We start from the raw sequence: 21,428 nt of genomic DNA on the forward strand, positions 1-21,428 counted from the left end.
CAGCTTATATTCAAGATAACAATTCTTTTACAAACACACTTACAAATATGGATATCGTTGTCGATATACAAGGTTTCAAAGACGCTGAAGAATCTTTCTTTCCAAAAGAAGTTGCTATTGTCTCTATAAACACAACCCACTGTGCTCATTGGATCATCGCGCAACCATGTTCTTTTATTGAACTACCAGATCGTTCAAAATCTCAAAATAATTGGCTTAGTAAAAATTTCCACGGTATTGAGTGGTATGAAGGAGATACACCATATAAAAACTTACGACGTCATTTGAGAACGATTGCACAGTTTACCAACCGCATATTCACTCGGGGGTTTGATAAATCAACATTTCTTCATCGTATTACCAGCAGAAACGTTATAAATTTAGAAGAAGAGAAAGAATGTCCGCCATTTCATCAATTACCGCGATTAGAACAGACCTGCCTTATATATAACATAAAAAGTAAGACAAACAATTGCGAATATACATGTGCTTTAAATAACGCATTACGCCTTGGAAAATGGCTTAAAGAATACGGTCTTTTGGATTCTACATCATTATTATCATTGACATCACCGTCATCACCACCCGCACCATCGTTTTCTACGACTTGGTGTAATCGTAATAATCATCATAATATCAAAGAAGAAGAAGAAGAAGATATCTCTCCAGTCAATTCTTGGTGGTTATGAACACCCACCAATTACGGGCAGCTCTACAAAATATACCGTGCGATACCATAGGCGTTTACGCCTCTGACGAGATACCAGCTGTATGGAGTAAACCCGCGGCTATTATTGCTAATACCGATGATCATACAAAACCCGGGACACACTGGGTCGCTATGTACGTCCGAAAGGACGGCATCGGACACTATTTCGACAGCTATGGGTTGCCACCCATCATCCCCCAACATCTCAAACGACTTAGAAGAAACTCATACTCTACAACCCTCAACAATTTCAAAGCAACACTTCTGACGTGTGTGGACAATTTTGTGTCATGTTTGCGCAGCTTATGTGTACTGGGTTTGGCATGCATAAGTTTCGTAATATTTTTTCGAACGATTTATCACAAAATGATAAAATAGTTCGCGATTATTATAATTCGTATGTAAAACGTCATCAGCATTACATTTCTAAAAAAAATCAATTTACGGGTGGCGGTATTTCAAATTTGTACGGGTCGCTGCGGCCTCAAAGTTGTTATTCACGAAAATAATATATCTTACATTCCACACAAATATGTAACCACCTAACAATTACATGAATTGATGTATATTTTGAACGATATGTAATCAATAAATGTTCATAATTAATTATGTTACTTTTGTTATTACTGTATTTTTAAGAATGTATAATAAATAAATATATATATATTAAATAGTGTGCTTAATTTAAAACCAACCTCCCATAAATTAGGTTAAAATTGAATCTTCTTTTGCAGTAAATAAAAAAATTTTTTATTAAAGTAACTATAAGACATAGAAAATGAAAAAAATTATTTAGTAGATAAATAGTGCAGCCTCCTTTTTGCAGTAAAAAAAAAATTTTTTTTACATTTTTATTAAAACAGCTATAAGGCGTAAGAAATAAAACCGACAACCAGATGAGTAACGTCGCTATAATAACGCCGCCGGGTAACTATCTGTAGTGGGGAGAGATCGCCTCGTAGTATCACTATGGGGGGACGACTGTGATGCTGTGCGCCATGATAAGAAAGTGGGGGTACGGCGCCAGTGACGTCACAGTCGTCTACCCATAGTGGTACTAGCCTACTTAGTGCCTAAGAAGGAAGATTCAAAGGGAAACAAACGCTGGAGAATGGTTTTAGATTTCCGCGCTTTAAATGAAAAAACCATTGGCGACGCTTATCCATTACCTAACATTGTTGACATCCTGGATCAATTAGGAGGAGCGGAATATTTCTCCGTATGCGATCTAGCTTCTGGTTTCCATCAAATAAAAATGGCCCCCGCCGATGGTCACAAAACGGCATTTACTACTCCCTTCGGGCATTATGAATTCGAACGAATGCCATTCGGATTAAAAAATGCACCTGCGACTTTCCAACGTTTAATGGATTTAGTATTATCCGGATTGCAAGGCAAGGAATTATTCGTCTATATGGACGATATAGTTATTTATGCTACTTCACTGGAAGAGCATGAAAGAAAATATAAACTATTAATGGATCGACTCCGCAAAGCAAATTTAAAATTACAACCTGATAAATGTGAATTTCTGAAGACTGAAGTGACATACCTTGGGCATATAATAGGTAGAAACGGTGTTAAGCCCGATCCGAAAAAATTAGAAGCCGTAAGACAATTTCCTCGACCAAAAACTCCGAAAAATATTAAACAGTTTCTTGGACTAGCGGGATATTACAGGCGATTTATACCAAATTTTTCTGCGCTAGCCAAACCACTGTCTAACTTGTTAAAAAACGACGTTCGCTTCGAATGGGCATCCGCTCAAGAGGATTCTTTCGAAGCATTGAAAGAGAAATTATGCGAAGAACCAGTATTGCAATATCCTGATTTTTCTAAACCATTTATTTTGACTACCGACGCATCTGGAATAGCCGTGGGAGGCATTTTGTCACAAGGAGAAATAAATAAAGATCGACCAGTAGCATACGCATCTCGAACACTAACCGATAATGAAATAAAATATGACACCTACGAAAAGGAAGCATTAGCAATAATATACTGCGTCAAACATTTTCGTCCATACTTATACGGACGCAAATTTACGCTAGTCACAGACCATAAACCCCTACTCTGGTTCAAAAATGCACAAGATGCAAATATGCGTATACTTCGCTGGAGACTTAAATTAGCAGAATATGATTACGATATAGTATATAAAGCCGGGAAAACTAATGTAAATGCCGACGCTTTATCTAGAAATCCAGTAGATTACGATGAAAGAATCTGTAATGTAGTTAAGCATAATAAAATCTTAAATCCTAATGACCCGAAAGACGCAGAAATTATAGCCGATTTATTAGAAGAAACAGACGAAGAAGACGAAGACTTTGAATTGTATCTCTCAGACGAGGAGGAATTTGAGAATCCGCCGTCGGATCTGTATAGTAACCATATGGATTCCACGCAGCCTGTGTCTACAATGAGAGAGAAAGTAACTCAAGACTTTCCTACACGCGACAAAATACAAACGAGAAGCCAGACAGCGAAGATTAAAGACACCGCTCATAAATATTCAACAGACGAAACCGAATCATCAAAGATTAGAAACGGACCGACAGCAAGAGAAGCCGATAATACTGACGACGAGACAATGGAAAGCCAAAACGAGGAAACAGAGAATGAAGAAGAAGAAAACGACGAGACAAGAAATAGAAATGATCCACCGGATAAAGAAAGCGATAGTGAAAATGACGCAAATAAAATTAGCGAAATAAATAAACGACGAAAAGCAAAGCCTACTATTATTAAAGATCAAATAATTAAAAGCAACGTTTTCGACTCTCGAGAATTATTATTCTCGCGGAAGGATAACGTGGCATATTTCGTAGATACTACAGGAAAGCCTTTAGATTCAGGCTCTCAAAAATTATTCGAAAGAAATGAGCTTCCAAACTTGGAAGATCTTACCTTAGGCAGGGTTAAGGCTATAAAATATAAAAAACGTTACCATATGGCGTTGCCGATTAGCGAGGGACAGCGCGAGGGTCCAACGATGACTTTAACTCAGGTAACAGCCGTGCTAAAAGATCTCTGTGTTTGGCCGAAAAATTAAAACTAGAAACTCTTAGTATTGCAAGAACGGATATTGTTAACAATGTACCATGGAATAACATTAAACCACTATTGCAATTAACATTTATCAACTCCACGACTAAATTAATTATTTGCAATGGATTAGTTAAATACCCTCCAAGAGATCTTCGACCTATTATAATCGGAGAAACACATTGCTTGCCTACTGGAGGACATCGTGGCGTTACAAAAATTTATAACAGAATCAAACATAATTACTATTGGGAAAATTTAAAGACAGATGTCCAGCATTATATACAGCAATGTTTGCAGTGTCAGTTGATAAAATTAGTTAGGGTAAAAACTAAACAACCCATGATGATAACTGACACGCCAGGATCTTCTTTCGACAAAGTTGCTATGGATATAGTGGGGCCGTTACCTAAAACCATGAGAGGAAATGAATACATTCTAACCCTGCAGGATCAGCTGACAAAATTCTGTATGGGGATTCCTTTACCTGACCAGACTTCCGAAACAATAGCGGAAGCCTTTGTAGATAAATTTATTTGTGTATTAGAAGCGCCCAAAGCCATATTGACCGATCAAGGAAGAAATTTCATTAGTGAATTAATGAAGAAAATAGCAAAGCTGTTCCGAATTCGCAAATTTCGCACAACGGCTTTCCACCCTTAATCGAAAGGCTCATTAGAAAGATCGCATCATGCATTAGGAGAATATTTAAAGCAGTATGCTAATGAACAAAAGCAATGGGATAGATGGATCGGACTCGCAATATTTAATTACAATACCAGCGTCCACGAAGCCACGAAGCACACGCCATATGAATTAGTATTCGGCAAAATAGCAAGAATTCCGTCTAATGAACTCTTAGGCCCAGAAGATAAATTAGCAAGTTACGATGACTATTTGATAAATTTAGTTACGCAACTTCACGGCATCCAAACCAACGCCCGCGAAAATGTTATTAATGCGGAAATTAAGTCGAAAAAACACTACGACAAGAAAATTAACCCACAGACGTTTAAGCCTGGAGATTACGTATTCTTATTAAAAGGGCCTAAACCCGGTAAATTCGGAGACCATTATACTGGCCCTCACGAAATTCTCGAAATAATAAATAGAAAGAACGTTAAAATAAGAATAAAGAAAAATAGCCGAATTGTACATCCCAATCGATTGAGAGTTTCCCATATAAAACCCACCCTTAACCATTAAAATAAATAGTAACAACAATCAAAATTTCAGATGGATCCCCGGGTTATGGCTATAATACTAATAATAGCATGGGCCCGCGAAACAGCCGGAATAATAGGCTACGATTGCGGATCACCGATGGCAAATATAACAACAATGTCCTTGCTTAATACAGAAGAATGCGATATACCTCTCCAACGCGTGAACCAGACCAAAAAATATATACAACTCTTACAGATCAATGAATTTAAAACAGTAAAAGTTATTCAATGCAAAGTTGAGATCGATAGGACAGTAAAAACATGCGGAATGTTCTCTCACACCGGTGACGTGCTTAATGGCAAATACTCATACATAGAAGAAACCTCCCGTGAAACTTGCATGAAAATGCAATGGATCGGAACCTATCGTCACGGAAATACTGTGATATCCGATTTAAAGGCAAATCAATCAGTCTCACGGCCAGTAACTTTAGCAGGGCACATAGATAACGCAGGAACGTGCCACGGGACTAGTTATTCCGATTCTTTTGGAAGTTGGCCCAACGTGATTGTGCTCGCAACTGTAAAAATCACACTCCAAGATTATGAGGCCACGGTCCAACTCAACTCAAATCGAATAGTGCTCCGGTCTGGAGTGACCTGCGATTTCAAGTCCACCCAATGCGTAGATCTAGAAGGAGGAAACACCTACTGGGACCCACTCCCCCCGAGTCAATGTGCACTTTCTAATTTCGGGTCACTTTATGATGGATTCGCGGATGTACTAGTAGATGATACCGGCAAAGAATCACAGGTAGTTTACTCTTTAAATTCTGAAGAAACGACCTTTGCACTGACAATGAGAGGACAATATACACACTGTGGATACACGCTCATAAGAACCGAACACCCGAAATTATTGATCTATGAAACAACCTTCGGGAGTTCAATATTCGGTAAGGAATATCGCCCGCAGAACCTCGATATTTTTGCCTACATAAACTCCAAGTTTTTGTATGTGGAAAAAGACGTACGCACTCAGGTAAACAAATTATATCGAAATGTCCTCCAACAACAATGCACCCTCGAACAAAAGGTACTAAAAAACGCATTGGCTCTCGCCACTCACGCCCCAGACGCTTTCGCCTACCACATAATGCAAGGGCCAGGATATATGGCTTTGTTAGCCGGAGAAGTGATACATATAGTGAAATGCGTACCTGTCGAAGTGAAACTTGCTCACACTGGAAAATGCTATGATCAGCTACCAGTACTACGAAATAACGAGAGTCTATTTTTAACCCCACAAACTCATATTTTATTGCGTCAAGGGACGGAGGTTACTTGTAACTCACTCGCACCCGCCATGTATCTTCTCGGAGACTCATGGTATAAATTCACACCCAAACCAGTCGAGACGCTACCTCCGATAATTATGAAGCCCATGACTAAACCAACATGGAAATATATTAGTCCCGGCTCGCTTGCCACAAGCGGAATATATACAGAAAATGAACTCGAAACGCTTAGGGATCATATAATGTTTCCTGCCGAACGACCAGCTTTGCTTAACACGGTAGCCCGAGGAATGATGGGGCAATCGGGCTCCATAAATGGAGGATCTATCTCTAACCTTTTGGACGAAGCCTCCATAGAGAAAATAGCTACATCTGCATGGGAAAAATTCTGGAATCGATTTCTAATCTTTGGGAATGTCAGCGCGGGGATAATCGGAATATACATGTCAGTAAGAGTTGTAAAACTAATAATAGATACTTTTGTGCGCGGATATACCCTGCACACCGTGTACGGGTGGTCACTATATTTGGTAGGAGCAATATGGGACTCAATCACCCAACTCTTGTTACACCTAGGAAAGGACCGTTGTAAATTAAGGAATCCATCTCCCTCAGCACCTGACGAGTCAGGATCGCAAGCAATAAGATTCTCAGAACTACAAGAGGACCCTAGACGGGAACAGCACAATTACCCCCTGCTCCCGCCTAAAGAAAATTCAACGTATACTCTCGAGTTAAAAAACTAAAAAAAAAAAAAAAAAAAGTATTTCTCTTCCATTCTTATCCCTCTATCTCTAATGTAAACAATACCATACATTTGCACCAATGAGTCCGTGGTTCTCTTATAGATGACTACTGCTATCGGCCACATAAATACGGGGACTTTGACTCGAAGCCCTCTGAAAGTAAAAATAATAAGGGTAGACTCGCCCACCTTGATTTGGGTTCATCTACAAAACTCTGCAGACGATTTCGAAGAAATGTTAGAGGAACTCCAACGCCGGATGACGCGACGAGGGCGACTGCTGCATCACCGACCCGACGACATTAAAGCAGATTAAATTGTCGCCGTTCACGATAGACGGAAATGGCAACGTGGCGTTATTCTTAGTGCCTATGAGGATGGAACAGCCACTATTTTTCTAAAAGATTGGGCCCGTATTATCGAGCGGCCCTATTGCGAAATCTATCAACTCGAAGAAAGATTCCGTGATTTTGAATGGCGGGCAATCCCTTGCGCATTAGCATATACAGAACCTTGCCCAGTAAAAAGAATATGGCCCCGGCGGGCCAGAGATCTTCTAAAATTTTTAATTGAACAACGGGAAGGATGGATCAGCATTGTCGGGGACGTAGAAGAAGAAGCGGCGCTCGTGAAGATGGAGATAAGAAACGAATGTGGGAGCGGAATACTTGACGTCAAGGACATCCTCGTAAAACTAGGCCACGCTCAAGACTCCGAAAGAATCCTGGCATATGCATACCCTTCGGTTTAACAAAAAGGCGTATAAATAATAACATTAGTATTAGTAACTATTATTCATCAAGTAAGTAGGGTAATTAATGTTAAGCATTAAGCGCGACACACGTCGAAAAAAGGGACTCCCCGGTTAGGAAATTCATCGAGTTATAAAAAATTTTTTTTTTTGCATACATAAAAATGGAAGGCCATACGTATTACAAACACATAAATATATATATATATATATATGTATACCTAAAGCGATGAATTTCCTATTGCAGCAAATACATATAGAATGAGGGAGGCTCTCTGTCGCGATTGGCCTGAACTAGAAAGGGAATGTCGCGAATTATTCTGGGAAGACTTTGTGTACCTGAGCAACCTTCGGTGCGTTACCAGCTTAGGAAACTCGAGGATATTTCAATATTCTGAAAATTGTTCAAAAATTTGTCACCATTGTTACTTAACATTGTCTTCTGCTACGCGACTTAAATATGAATGCCTCTATAAACATCATTTAGTCCACATAAACGCGGTACGCAATCAGACTTACTGTGCTATCTGCTACAGGATAACTGTAACAGTCAAAGCAGTCGAACGATGTGAAGGCTGCCTCCAAAAATTTGAGCAAGCCGATAGAGCGTTTCTAAATGCCGGAAACGGAATACCGGTAGTAGCGACTCTAAGCGAAATCCGAGATCTGTGCGACCGTAGTATTACGTATGTAACGAGAGGTGCATAAAATTAAATTAAGAACAAAATTGAAATCCGATCTCTCGAACATACCGAACTAATTCAAGAAAACAAGGGAAGAGAGGTCTTCCTCCCTTGTACTAAAGGTTTCAATAATAACTACTTGATCGTCGATTGCAGTACACAAGGATGTCGGTCATTTTCAACTCCTGTTGGCCAAGAAGAAACCGAGGAGAAGAAACAAAAGAGGCTTTGCGCGCCCTGAATACTGCTAGACTTATAATGGATCTCAAATGCGTCACCACGATAAGCGGACGCCCGATGTATCAACGATTCGGCAACCATTGCAAGATTTGCGAAAATTGCTATATAACAATGTCAAACGAAATGCAAAAGGAACACGTGGCCGTGGCGCCACATCTCCTGATTCATATGAATTTTCTCTATAATCAAGAAAAATGCGCTATTTATCGAAAAGAGATGGTAAGGTATAACGACGCCGAGGAATGTCAGGACTGCCTTAACACATTTGAGCATGCAGACATCATACGCCTGAAACTTGGGTGGGGTTACCCATGTATTAAACCAAATAAATGCCAGAGAGCCGGCCAAACCAACCGAAGTGTGACCGCCGTTCGCTGTTAACAATGCTTAAATAGTCTTGTAAATACCAATGCAAAAAAAAAGAAAAAAAACACAAAAGAAGAAACGACAAAAAAATAATTGATCTACGCAGAAAAATATATATACAATATATTCAATAAACAAAAGAAAAGACCTATTATGTTAAAAAAAAAAATATATATACATATATATATATATATATATAAATAAATAAATTTATATATCAATAATTAAAAAAATTTTATACAAAAAATGTATATGTCTTTGTAAGAATATCTATTTAGCAAGTATAAAAAGGGGGCCACATTATAATATATTACTTAATATTTAGAGGCGATATTTGAGAATATTTACAACAAGCATATCTATTTAGCAAAAAAAAAAAAAAATATATATATGTATATATATATATTATAAACAAAGTTTAATAGGTAACAGAATATTTAGAAATGTTTACTGTAGACATATATGGTGTGGAGATTGGGATGCTCCCCCCACGATATCAAAGTGGGGGAGATCCGAATGGCTCCCAACGGGTTAGGCACTTGCTGGGTCCGTGTCCCAGCCAAGACCGGTAAGGCAGCTCTGGCCGCCCCCCGCGTTAGGGTGGGCTAGTCGAGCTGCCGAATGGTGCTGCTTTCCCCTCGGGGGTTGCAGTGCCACAAGTGCCTGGCCCAAGGCCACGTACAGGCCAGATGCAGCAGTCTGATCGACAGATCCGGCTGCTGCTACCGGTGCGGAGGCCTTGGCCATCTGGCCAAGGCATGCACTGCAAAGGCGGGCTGCCCGGTCTGTCGAGACGCGGGCAAACCCGCCGAGCATAGGATAGGCGCAAAGGGGTGCCTGGCGAACAAGCCGCAACGGGCACCCCCGAGCACCGAGGGCCGGAAGGAGGCGGGGCCAGCTACAACTCTAGTCCCAACCCCGCCCCCTGCTCCGGTCCCCATGGTTGTAGTTGAGGAGGAAGCTCCTCTCCCGCAAAGGGAGAGGAACATAAGAACGACGAACGCGGAAACCCGCGAAACCGAGATGGAGGTGGAGGAGCCTCAGGGGACAACTGAAAATGCCCCTTAGGCTCCTCCAGCTCAACCTCAACCACGCCAGGGCTGCGCAAGACATGCTTGCGCAGTGCCTGGCGGAGGGGGGTGGCGGGCTGGCCATCGTCGCCGACCTGTATAGGATCCCCGAGGGCAACCCCAACTGGGTTGGAGATCCCTCGGGGAAGGTGGCGATGGCCAGCCATCATGTGCCGAGCGCTCCGCCGATGATCCCGATATCGGCCGGAGAGGGCTTCGTGATGGTCGAATATGGACCTATCGACATCGTGGGTTGTTACTTCCCCCCTAGTCTTAATAGGGGGTAGTACGAGGAGGTCCTAGATGCCATGGAGAGCGAGATCATTGCTCGCTCTCCTAGGCCGGTCGTCGTGGGGGGAGACCTCAATGCCCACGCTGTGGCTTGGGGTTCCCCCCGCACAGACCTTAGGGGCCACCTCGCCCTGGAGTTTGCGGCGGGGCTCGGCCTGGTCCTGCTGAACAGGGGCCAGGTCAGCACCTACGTGGGGGCCGGGGGGGAGTCCATCGTTGACATAACGTGGGCTTCCCCCAACGCCCTTAACAGGGTGAAGGGATGGCGCGTGGAGGCGGGTTCCTTGGTGGAATTGTCTGACCATAGACTGATCTCCATGGAGCTCGTCTCCCCCCCCCCCCCGCGGAGGTGCGCGAGCTACGCCGCCGCAAACGTGATGGACGTCGATGGGTCTTGAGGAAGCTCGACCCGGAAGCCCTCGAGGTCAGTCTTCTGACATCTACCTGGCCGGGAGGAGAGGCTGACCTCGGAGCCGAGGAGGAGGCGGAGCGCTTATGCGAGATAATGTCGCGCGCATGCGACGCCTCCATGCCCCGCAGCCGACCGATGGCGCGTCGCGCCGCCTATTGGTGGTCCACGGAGCTCGCTGAACTCAGGCGAGCCACCGTGGCCGCCAGGCGGGCGCACACGCGTGCCAAGCGGCGGGGCATGGAGGAAGCGTTGATAAACGCCATAGCGGTCCTCAGGGACGCCAGAAAGGCCCTGAGGACCGCCATAACCCGGGCGAAGGCCGCGGCCTGGGAAGATATGCTCTCCGAGCTGGACCGCGACCCATGGGGCAAGCCATACCGCATAGTGATGAAAAGGTTTCGCCCATGGGCGCCTCCAGTCTCGGAGACGCTGGACCCCCAGTTCCTCCAAAGGGTGGTGGACACACTGTTCCCCACCCGGGGGAGGGATATCCCGGAAAAATCCGGCCCTCCCCCAGGATGGGCGGAGGAACTGGAGGTGTCCAGGCATGAAATGGTCGCGGCCTTTGCCCGCATTAGAGGCAAGAAGGCGAAGGCGCCCGGGCCAGACGGCATTATGCCAAGATCTGGGCCCGGGCATCGCCTATCGTAGGGGAGGCACTTCGTGCCATGTACACGAAGTGCCTCCGAGAAGGTACCTTCCCCAGGAGGTGGAAGAGGGCCCGGCTTGTCCTCCTTAAAAAGGAGGGCAAGCCCGCGGAGAGTCCCTCCGCGTACAGGCCCCTCTGTATGCTGGATGATGCGGGCAAGATTTTTGAGCGAATAATCGCTAACCGCATCATCCGGCATATGGCCGGGAACGGTCCTGAACTGTCCCCCGAACAGTACGGGTTCCGAGAGGCGCGATCGACAATTGACGCGATACGTCAGGTTCGGTCCCTCTCGGAGTCCCTAACGGGGGACGGGATGGTGGCGTTGGCGATATCCTTGGATATCGCCAACGCCTTTAATAGTCTCCCCTGGGGCGAGGTGGTGGCGGTGCTGAGCGAGCACTTTCGCCTGCCGCCCTACCTCGTCGCCATTGTTCAGGACTATTTCCGGGAGAGGGAGCTGGAGTTCCGCGACAAAGACGGACTCCAGCAGCGGAGGGACGTGTCATGCGGCGTTCCGCAGGAGTCTGTTTTGGGCCCTCTGCTATGGAACGCCGCATATGACAAAGTGCTCCGTACGGCCCTCCCCCCCCGTTGCTACGTAGTCGGCTACGCCGACGACACGTTCATAGTAGCGGGGGGACCTCCTGGGGAAGAGCAGTCGCAAACGGCGACTGGGCCGTGGCCTGTGTCGTCGGCGCCATCAAAGGCCTGGGCCTGAGGGTGGCCCCGGAGAAGACAGAAGCCATCTTCTTTCACGATGGCTCCTCCGGGGTACCGCCCCAGGCCTTCGTCCTGGTGGACAACACCCGTGTTCAGGTGGGTGCAACCCTGAAGTACCTTGGGTTGCACCTGGACGGTCGCTGGGCCTTCGCTGATCACTTTGACCAGCTGGCCCAGCGGTTGGGCAGGAGGGTGAATGCCCTCAATGGGTTGATGCCCAACCTCCGGGGTCCGAGGGCGGGTGCTAGACGCGCGTACGCCCTCGCGGTCATGTCCGGGGCTTTGTACGGAGCCCCGGTGTGGTTCCGCGAGGCGTTGGCCAGCCGCCGCATCAAGAAGGTGTTGCACGACGTGCAGCGGCGGCTGGCGCGAAGGATAACGCGCGCGTTTAGCACCGCTCCCAACGCGGCAATCATGGCCCTGGCGGGGTTCCCTCCGGCGGAGTACACGGCCGATGCCCTGGACTTACGCCAGGGCAAAAGCCATCCGCCTTGAGGGGGGGGGGTAGTTACCCCCAGGGCCGCCGTGTTGCTACGGGAGAGGGCCCGCCGGCGGGTGATGAGGTCATGGAAGAGGAACCTCATCGAAAACCCGCCGGCGACCGGATCTCGGATCTTGGAGGCCGTCCTACCACACCTGGACGAGTGGGTGGGCCGCCCGTTTGGCGGCTTGTCCTATAGGACGACACAGGTGCTCACCGGGCATGGTTGCTTCGGTGAGTACCTGTGCAGGATAAGGAAGGAGCCGACGACACAGTGCCACCACTGTGGCGCCGCCCGGGACTCCGCGCGGCACACGCTGGAAGAGTGTCCAGCGTGGGAAGAGCTGCGCGGAGTCCTGAGGGCTGAAGTTGGAAGTGATCTCTCCCTGCCGGCCATCATTAGTCAGATGGTCGGCAGGGAGAGCGCCTGGAAGGCGGTCTCCTCCTTCTGCGAGCGAGTCATGCTGCAGAAGGAGGAGGCTGAAAAGGTGCGGGAGCGTCAGCCTGGGGGAGGTATGCCCCCAGGCGATGCGAGGAACAGAAGGGGCGGCGGAGACGGGGGTCACAATTCGTCTCGACCCCCGCCCCGTCCGCCCCGACGGAGAAGAAGTGGCCCCCCCGGCCCCGGAGTTCCACCGTTCGGCGGCGGGGCAGAAGAGCCGTGGCGGTTGCCCCCTCCCTCCCCACTATCGTGGAGGAGAGGGACGACGGCGACCGCCACGGGAATGAAGAAAGGGAGCGACCCTCCTCCCCTACGGCTGCCGGCCCAGCTTTTGGGACGCGCAGCCGCGGGAGGAGGGCCCCCGCGCTAGTGAGCCTGGCGAGGCAGATCTGACCTAACGGTCCGGGGGAGTGATCGCGCGCGCTACTACGCGCCATCGCTCCCCCTTTAGCGCCTCGCCGAGGTGCTGGTGGGGGAGTGGAAGGAACTTCTTCCTACCTCCTCCCTCCCAACACTGAGAAGGAGAAGCCGCCGCGCCGGACTAGTCCGGCGCGTAGGGGCCCGGGACATCTGGCCGGGGGGCCGGACCCCCGGGCTTTACCCCCGTAAACACCTCAAGGTGAAGAGGCGGGGGAGGGCTGGTGTCCCTCTCCCCCGACCTGAGGCCGGCTTGGCCTCACGGCCCTGCCGGGGGACCTGTATTAGGGTCCCCCCGGCGTGCTGAGTCGGCCTCGGCCGACCGGTCCGGGGGGCTCCGGAAGCATGCTGCACGCGTTCCCGGAGTCCCCAGTCAAGGACCAGAGCCGGACACCCGGAGGGGTTTTAGTGGGTATGCCCCCGTCGTCACGTCGACGGCGGGGGAGAGCCCCACATAACCGCCAGGCCTCCCCCGGGGCCTGGGGTATGCGGTAACGCATTTCCCCTCCGTCAACAAAAAAAAAAATGGTGTGGAGATTGCATCTCGATAAAATAGCTTGCTCTAATCCTAGCACAATTATTCACAGTTCATGAGATGCCATATCCGCACAATATATCTTTTGCCAAGTAGTTAACAAATAAATAGATAGTAAACAAACAAATAAATAGATAGATAAGTAAGCGTAAAGAATATGTACACAAACATACGATACGTACATCGCCGAAAAATCATTTTTAATGTGCTATTTTAATTCCACCAGCGTGTCTTCATAGTTAAGTAAATAATAACAAATAAATAAATAATTAGAAACACGAGAGAAACATAGAAAGGGGATTCGATGATTACCCTTTTTCTTTCCTGTTTTCACCCGAACAAAATGTATGTATATAGCGAAGAAAAGTATATAGATAAACAATTATAAGAGAATGATACTAATGATAAACGGGGAAAAAGCAGTACGCATTTGATTATCATTAATATATATATAAATATATGAATAAACTCCCTTCTCACCAAAGAATTACTCTCTAACAAAGAGAGCAACGCAGAGCTTCACAAGCGTACCTGAATAGTCGAGTAATTAGCAACAAAGGAATAAGCCATTGACAATCACAAAAGAAACCGAAAGGGAGGGCCAAAGGCCGTTTTTCCTTTTCTAATTCCATTCATTCATAAATATATATAAAGAAAAAAAACCCATAGATAAGTATGTTTAAACTAATGATACAGCGAATAAGTTATATAGAAACAAATAATATAAGAAGTTTTCCTCCTATAAAAATAATGATAATAATAATAATGGGGGGACATGTACGCCACCACATTAAAAAAAAAAAAACCGTATCTGTATACTTGACCTCGCCAAAACAATGTAGAAACTCTGTAAGCGTCTTAAATATTGTAAAGTAATTGACAAATAAATAAGTAACCAGGAACACGAAAGAAACAAGGAAGGGGATTTGGTGGTCGCCTTTTACTTTCCTGTTTCTATATAAAACAGATATACCTATCTACACGAGTAAATAGGTAAACTAAATCGTAAAGATCGCTAAGATAAGCTTAAGAACAGCAAAAATTTGTTATGCCGATTATCGCGAGCAATAAGCACAATTGTTAAGTACCTATGAATAACGATTAAACAATTGTAATATTAACTATCGCCCAGAACGCATAACTTCAACAAATTTTTCTGTCGAAAGGTAATGATTTTTTATACGAGACAAAAAAAATAGGTCTTTTAGCGAGAATTATTAGTAAGATGATGGTTACGTAAATCACAATACCTTGATTTAAATAATCCTTTGATGGCACAATCACTTCACTAATAAAAAGTATATACATATACATATAATTTGAACTAGTAGAGACTTTCTCCTTCTTGCAACAAAAATCATTCGAGATTTTCTAATAGGGGGATTTCCTTCCATTGCTGTCACTCTCCCTTACATTCCATGCGAGGTAAGAAACCTCGCAAATCCATACATTAAGTAAAATTAGTTGAACCACTTTTATCCGCGTCAACCAGCCAATCAATCCCGCACTCGTCACTCATATTTAACGAAAAAGGAAAAACTCGACGAGATGCACTGCGATGCCCACGCTGGCAAACTGACGCTAAACTGCATCGAAAACGGCATCCGTGGGCCTGCAAACACGGAGTAAGACCCTAAGGGTAGGGGAAGCCACAGATGCTTCGCCCAGGTAAGACCAGAAGGTGTGAAAAAACGGTGAGATAAAAAAGGGATGTAAGGATTAGACAGTAAAACCCCGGAACATACACGTGTTCCGATATTCGAACTTATAGTTCAATAATATCATTTCTGAAGTAAGAGGAAGTCTCATATTATTATATTAATTAACCGAATGCCACATCAGTAATTGTGATTTATCAAACTATCAGCGTATACATACATGTATTCTTATACATAAAAAAAAAATAAAAAAATATACATATGTATATATATATCCACATATATATATATATATATATATATATATATATATATATATATATATATATATATATATATATATACATAAATAATAAGCAAGCAAAATAAGGAAACTAACTTCTTGTAAGAGAAGAAACTTTTAAAGAATTATCACTCGAGTCCCAAGGCAAGAGGAGTTTGCAAACGAGGCAGCTGTATCACCGAATTAATTAGCCATAACCACCTAAGAAGACAGCTGACGACAGATGGGCACCACATTTGTCATATATATATATAAGACGGAAGCGTATCTGTCGTTTTAAGAGATTGAGGACGCATAATCCAAAAAATCCACATGCAGAGTGTATCATCTCAAAGAATGCTTCCGCAATTTAAAAGGCAACGTCATGCGCATTATCTTATGCGGAGTTAAACTCGATGACGCTCACCTGGCCAAAACGATAAGCCGACTACCAACGGAAGGATAACGGGCGGCTAACCGTCATCAGGGCGATGTAAAACTGGAGCCAAAGAACAAATATAGCGAGAAGTCCGAAAATCTACAAAATGCGCTCACCTCAATGAGAACATATGGAAAGCGTAATCCCTCAAGCTACTCCGTACACCCAGAATGAAAAACAGATCAAAATATTGAGGATAAGAGGGAAAAGGAGAGAGAGCATCAGAAAAGAGTATAAATACTCAAGGAAGTCAGGGAAACCGTCACTTTAAATCTTTCTTGCAACCAAGGTCTAAGGTCTGCCAAGGAAGACTACCAAACAGCTGAACAATCGAGAATGGAAGCCGTCATCAAGAATATCGACATAGCGAAATTGAGCCGTGGACGACATGAAGTCCAAATTATCCGGACTGAATCACCCTTGCTCTTCTGGGTACGGCTCAAGACTGGAGAAGCGGCTCTAACGGATTTGATCATCGACCTTATGATATACATGGGCCGACGAGAACGACAAATGAGCCTCTGGCCCAACCAAATCACCACAGGGGAGGCAGTGGCAACCAGGGACGACCGGGGCGAATGGCAGCGCGGCGAGATCCTGAAAGTAGACCGGACTCGCAGAAGAGCCATGGTCGCGCTTGCCGATTGGGGCCGTACCACCTGGAGACCCTTCCGAGAACTTTATCAGCTCGAAGAAAGATTCCGGAAGCTCCCTTGGCAAGCCATTGCATGCGGGTTAGCGCATGTGGCTCAGCCAACATCCACGGACACATGGCCCGGAAGGACAAGGGCCCTATTACGCATTCTGGCGGAAGGAGAAAGAGGGTGGATACGCTTCCAGTACCCACTCAGGCCGGGAGCAGCACTAGTAACCGCCACCATCCTCGGACCCAGGAGCGGCCATGCATTAAGGAAAACCATCCACCTGAGGGAGGCCCTGATACTCCTAGGGCACGTACAAGGGGAGGAGAATCGCGTCACAGAAAACACCTTCCCCGCTGCGTAACAAAAAAAAAATAATAATAATAATAAACATACATATACAATTATTGTAAAAGGAAAAAAATAACAATAAAAATTTTTTTATTTTTTTTTCTTCAATAAAAACCTTTTTTTTTTTATCTACTATTAAGTATCCCATGCAACCTTCTCCTTTCAAAGAAATTATATAAAAAATAAATAAGTAAAATAAATAAATAGATAATATACGTATATACATATAAGAGAGCAAAATATATATAAAAATAAGAAATGAAGGGAATAATAATAAAAAGTATATATACATATATATATATATATATATATATATATATATATATATATATACATAATTTATATACATACATATATAAATAACTATTAAACTTAGAAAGCGTCCAACGACGAATTTTAGATAACTTAAAATTAAGATAACTATAAGTTAATTCTGTATCAAAACGAGAGTTTACATTTCTTTCTCTTTATTTTCTGGATAGTGATCGAACTTTTAACTGAATTTAAAGACCCACCGTAAAAGAAAAACGGTAGCGTGAAGAAAATGCGCATTCTTCCGTCACCTGCAGCAAGCAGATGCCGACAGGTGGACCCACGCAGGTCGACGAGTAAATAAAGCTTGAACAAAACACTATCTCGAAAGACGGGTTCAGGTAAAAACACCTTGGAAAAAGAGAAAGAAATACTTCAATAATCCGCATACGTATAAGAAAACTATATATATTTATATAGATATATATAAATATATACTATAATAAAAAAAAATGAGAAAGAAATTTATATTGTAAAAAGAGTACGAAGGGATTAAGAGAAAGCTGTATATTTTTCCCTTCTTGCTCTTTCCTTAGAACCTCAGGACGCACATCTAAGAGAAATCTTACATGTGGGTCCTCCCTTGAAAAGGAAATTTCCCGCGAAAGAAAAGAATTATCCTTCTTACTCTGCAAATGTTGTGTACCCCCAACATTTGTCTAAGGCGGGGGGTGAAACGTCCTGCGGAGTAACAATTCTTTTCTTTCGAAATCGATGCAGCCAAGCAACCGAAAAATTGCGAAAAGATGGCCTATCTTAATCGCGCGGATACGCTAAAATTGTCCGGTCGAGTCAATACGGTTGGTCTACCCCTGAAACGTGCCGATTTTGGGCGGAAGCAAGCGTTGAAACGCGGATGATTGACCCCACCGACTCGAAACACTTGTCGCGCAATTAATAGGTAGGGCGTGGGCAATAATAAGAGACGGTACACCTGCGGATTAAAATCCCATAGGAACCATAGGCAGAATCAGGTATAAAAGGAAGGAGCTTCGGAGCTCGCGAGCACTTACTCAGCACTTACTTTCTTACAGTCATTTACAGTCACTTACGAGCACATACCGCACCTTTTTCATTCTGATCAATCGCTCATTTTTCGTTCGCGATTCACTCTAGTTCGATCCGGCGCACATTCCGTGACATTATATGTCCGAGTTTGTGACGTTCGGATTCGTATTTATTGTACTTAAATTTGACGCGGCATTGTGAGATCCGAACACTCTGAGTGCCAACCGTCGACCAACCGTCCGCCGTTGTAAGCTGAATCCGCTCCGCCAACCACTAAATTGTTCGCACCTTCAAAACTTCACCCAACAGTAAGTCTCAGCCGTCCATTATTATTATTTTTTTTTTTTTTACTTTTCATAAGACTACCTTCTCTCTCTAATAAGATATTTATTATATTTTTCAAAACACTCATATACTCAGTATTATTGCACCACCCTTCCTTTCCTCCCTCTATTACTCTCACTTTCTTTATTTCCCGCAGGATACAGTCGAGCTCTTTCGATTGGGTCCGCGACCTTCTTTATATTTCCCGTAGGATACAATCGAGCTCTTTCGATTGGGTCCACGACTCTCTTTATTTCCCGTAGGATACAATCGAGCTCTTTTGATTGGGTCCACGACTCTCTTTATTTCCCGCAGGATACAGTCGAGCTCTTTCGATTGGGTCCGCGACTCTTTATTTCCCGTAAGATACAATCGAGCTCTTTCGATTGGGTCCACGACTCTCTTTATTTCCCGCAGGATACAGTCGAGCTCTTTCAATTGGGTCCGCGACCTTTTTTATTTCCCGTAGGATCATGGTGGAAGTATAACATGGTGTGCTCAATTTGGCTAAACCACGCCCCTTTTCACGGCAAAGTGTCTCTTATTCCTGAAGGCTGCCAACTGTGAAAAAATGAAATATTTAATGTCGGAAAGTTGCTGAACCTAGATGGTCGCATCTTTGTCACACGTACGAGTGCGTGCATTGCGTCTTTTTCTGTCATACCAGCGCCGCCAGCGTCATTGCTCCAATTTCAGTGTCTTTGCTTCATAGCGTCCATAGTAACAACACGTGCTTTGAGGTTATTTTTTAAACTTTATTGTAAAATAAAGTGAAAATGGTACATTGTGTAGTGAAATCGTGTAAAAATTGCAACGAAACGTACTTGCCGGCGCAAGTAAGCTTTTTCCGATTTCCGGAAAATGCAGTAATGCGTGAATGCTGAATTCAGAGAATCGGAGAGAGTTTTATGCCCAAAAATATTAAGAATAGTAAGTCTTATTAAATATTATTAGCCAATTTTTTGTAATGACATTATTTCCATTGCAATTTGTATTACACATACAGGCACACACACAACATTCCAATACTGTTCCAAAAGAAAATATTGTAAATATTTGTATCTTAATAGAGCAACCTAACCTAACACCAATTACTTGATATATATACTAACCAACAACTTTCTATTTAATTGTCTTAACTTTTGCAATAAATTTAAAGAATAGTATATTAAACTGATACAATATGTTTCAAGATAATTAAATGTACGTATCATGTATACATTTATACGTATTGTCGAAATTAAAATAATTTAATAGGAAGTTACATAGCACACATCAAGTGCTTGATGTAAACTAAGACAATTGTTAACTTATTAATTGTTAGTTAACTTAACTATTATTCTGTCATTTGAATTTTCAGCAAATATATGCTTAGCACACTTCACAGAAGATTTGTTTGTGAGAAGTAAAAAGATTCGACCTCCTATGGACATTCGAAGACAGTCGCTTTTGCCGAGTGCAGTTCCAACATTATTGTTACCAAAAACGGAAAATAGGTAAAAATGAATAAATAATAATTGATGTATTAATTACTGAAAAATACATTCCTTTTTTTGCATAACATTATCAAAGTAACATTTATATTTTCTATTTTAGTAACAATGAAAGTAATATGGACTTCAAAGTCATAGCCGAAGATTTTCCGCTTCCCGTCATCCACGAAAATGTACATGTAGTCTTCCGAGTTACTCGTCAGCCCTGATGATCCATCGAATATACAGGAATGTATGATAGATGCAGAATCACCGAAGGGTCGATTTAGAAGGTAAGAACAACATTGAACGATTATTGATGATAGTAATTTGCTATCTTAATTTACCACAAAATTCTTGGTATATACAATAAACAATGATGTTTTGTTTTATTATTACAGTAATCGAAGGCTGGAGGAAACATATGCAATGTGTTGAACGCCACCAAAAACAAGAAAAAAATGAAAAAAATCAAATAGAATTTTTAGCTCTTAGTTTTTTAACTTTGAAATGTATAAAATAATAAATAATTATGTGTATCTAAAAACTGTATAATATAAGAATTGTGTATAATAAATTATTATATTTATCATGAAACTTGCATAAAAAATAATGACTTATTTCTTCACATTTTGTCGGTAGAGATTGTCTTAGTCAGTTCATTCAAAAACACCAACACGTGGCTCAAGCATAAAATCAATGAATATTATTTAATTCAATTTAACTATCTTAACTATTTTTTTCTTTTCATTTTTAATGAAAAAATATCTTCAAATTTCAATAATTTTTTATTTACAAAAAATTAATATTCTGTAATGATTTGTGGACTTAATAATTCTATTTATTTCTTGTTTTGGAAAAAATTCTTGTATATCAATAGTTGTTTTTTAAATTTTTAAGAACTTTATTTTTTATTATTAAAATTACCGTAAAAT

General features: G+C 43.2%; 1 protein-coding gene and 1 long non-coding RNA gene across 2 annotated transcripts; both read left to right on the forward strand.

Moving 5' to 3' along the window:
- The first annotated feature begins 685 nt into the window (after nt 1–685).
- On the forward strand, nt 686–5,112 carry LOC120359349. The gene is made up of 6 exons (XM_039456493.1): nt 686–978; nt 1,748–2,135; nt 2,247–3,719; nt 4,058–4,349; nt 4,458–4,814; nt 4,994–5,112. Exons 1-6 carry the CDS (start codon nt 686–688, stop codon nt 5,110–5,112), a joined length of 2,922 nt encoding a protein of 973 aa, XP_039312427.1.
- A 15,390-nt stretch (nt 5,113–20,502) lies between these two features.
- Nucleotides 20,503–20,949, forward strand: LOC120359415. The gene is made up of 3 exons (XR_005576175.1): nt 20,503–20,517; nt 20,618–20,786; nt 20,895–20,949. It is a non-coding gene; the product is annotated as an uncharacterized LOC120359415 (long non-coding RNA).
- The last annotated feature ends 479 nt before the right edge of the window (nt 20,950–21,428 follow it).

Source organism: Solenopsis invicta, chromosome 13 (assembly GCF_016802725.1).
Source record: "Solenopsis invicta isolate M01_SB chromosome 13, UNIL_Sinv_3.0, whole genome shotgun sequence".
NCBI lineage: Eukaryota > Metazoa > Arthropoda > Insecta > Hymenoptera > Formicidae > Solenopsis > Solenopsis invicta.

What these genes read in the sequence shown, in the direction of transcription:
- LOC120359349 (XM_039456493.1), top strand. Translation starts at nt 686, where the DNA reads ATGAACACCCACCAATTACGGGCAGCTCTACAAAATATACCGTGCGAT. An exon ending in TCGTCTATATGGACGATATA is followed by an intron (nt 2,136 to 2,246) that starts GTTATTTATGCT and finishes GAATTTCTGAAG; the next exon opens with ACTGAAGTGACATACCTTGG. An exon ending in CAACGATGACTTTAACTCAG is followed by an intron (nt 3,720 to 4,057) that starts GTAACAGCCGTG and finishes CAATGTTTGCAG; the next exon opens with TGTCAGTTGATAAAATTAGT.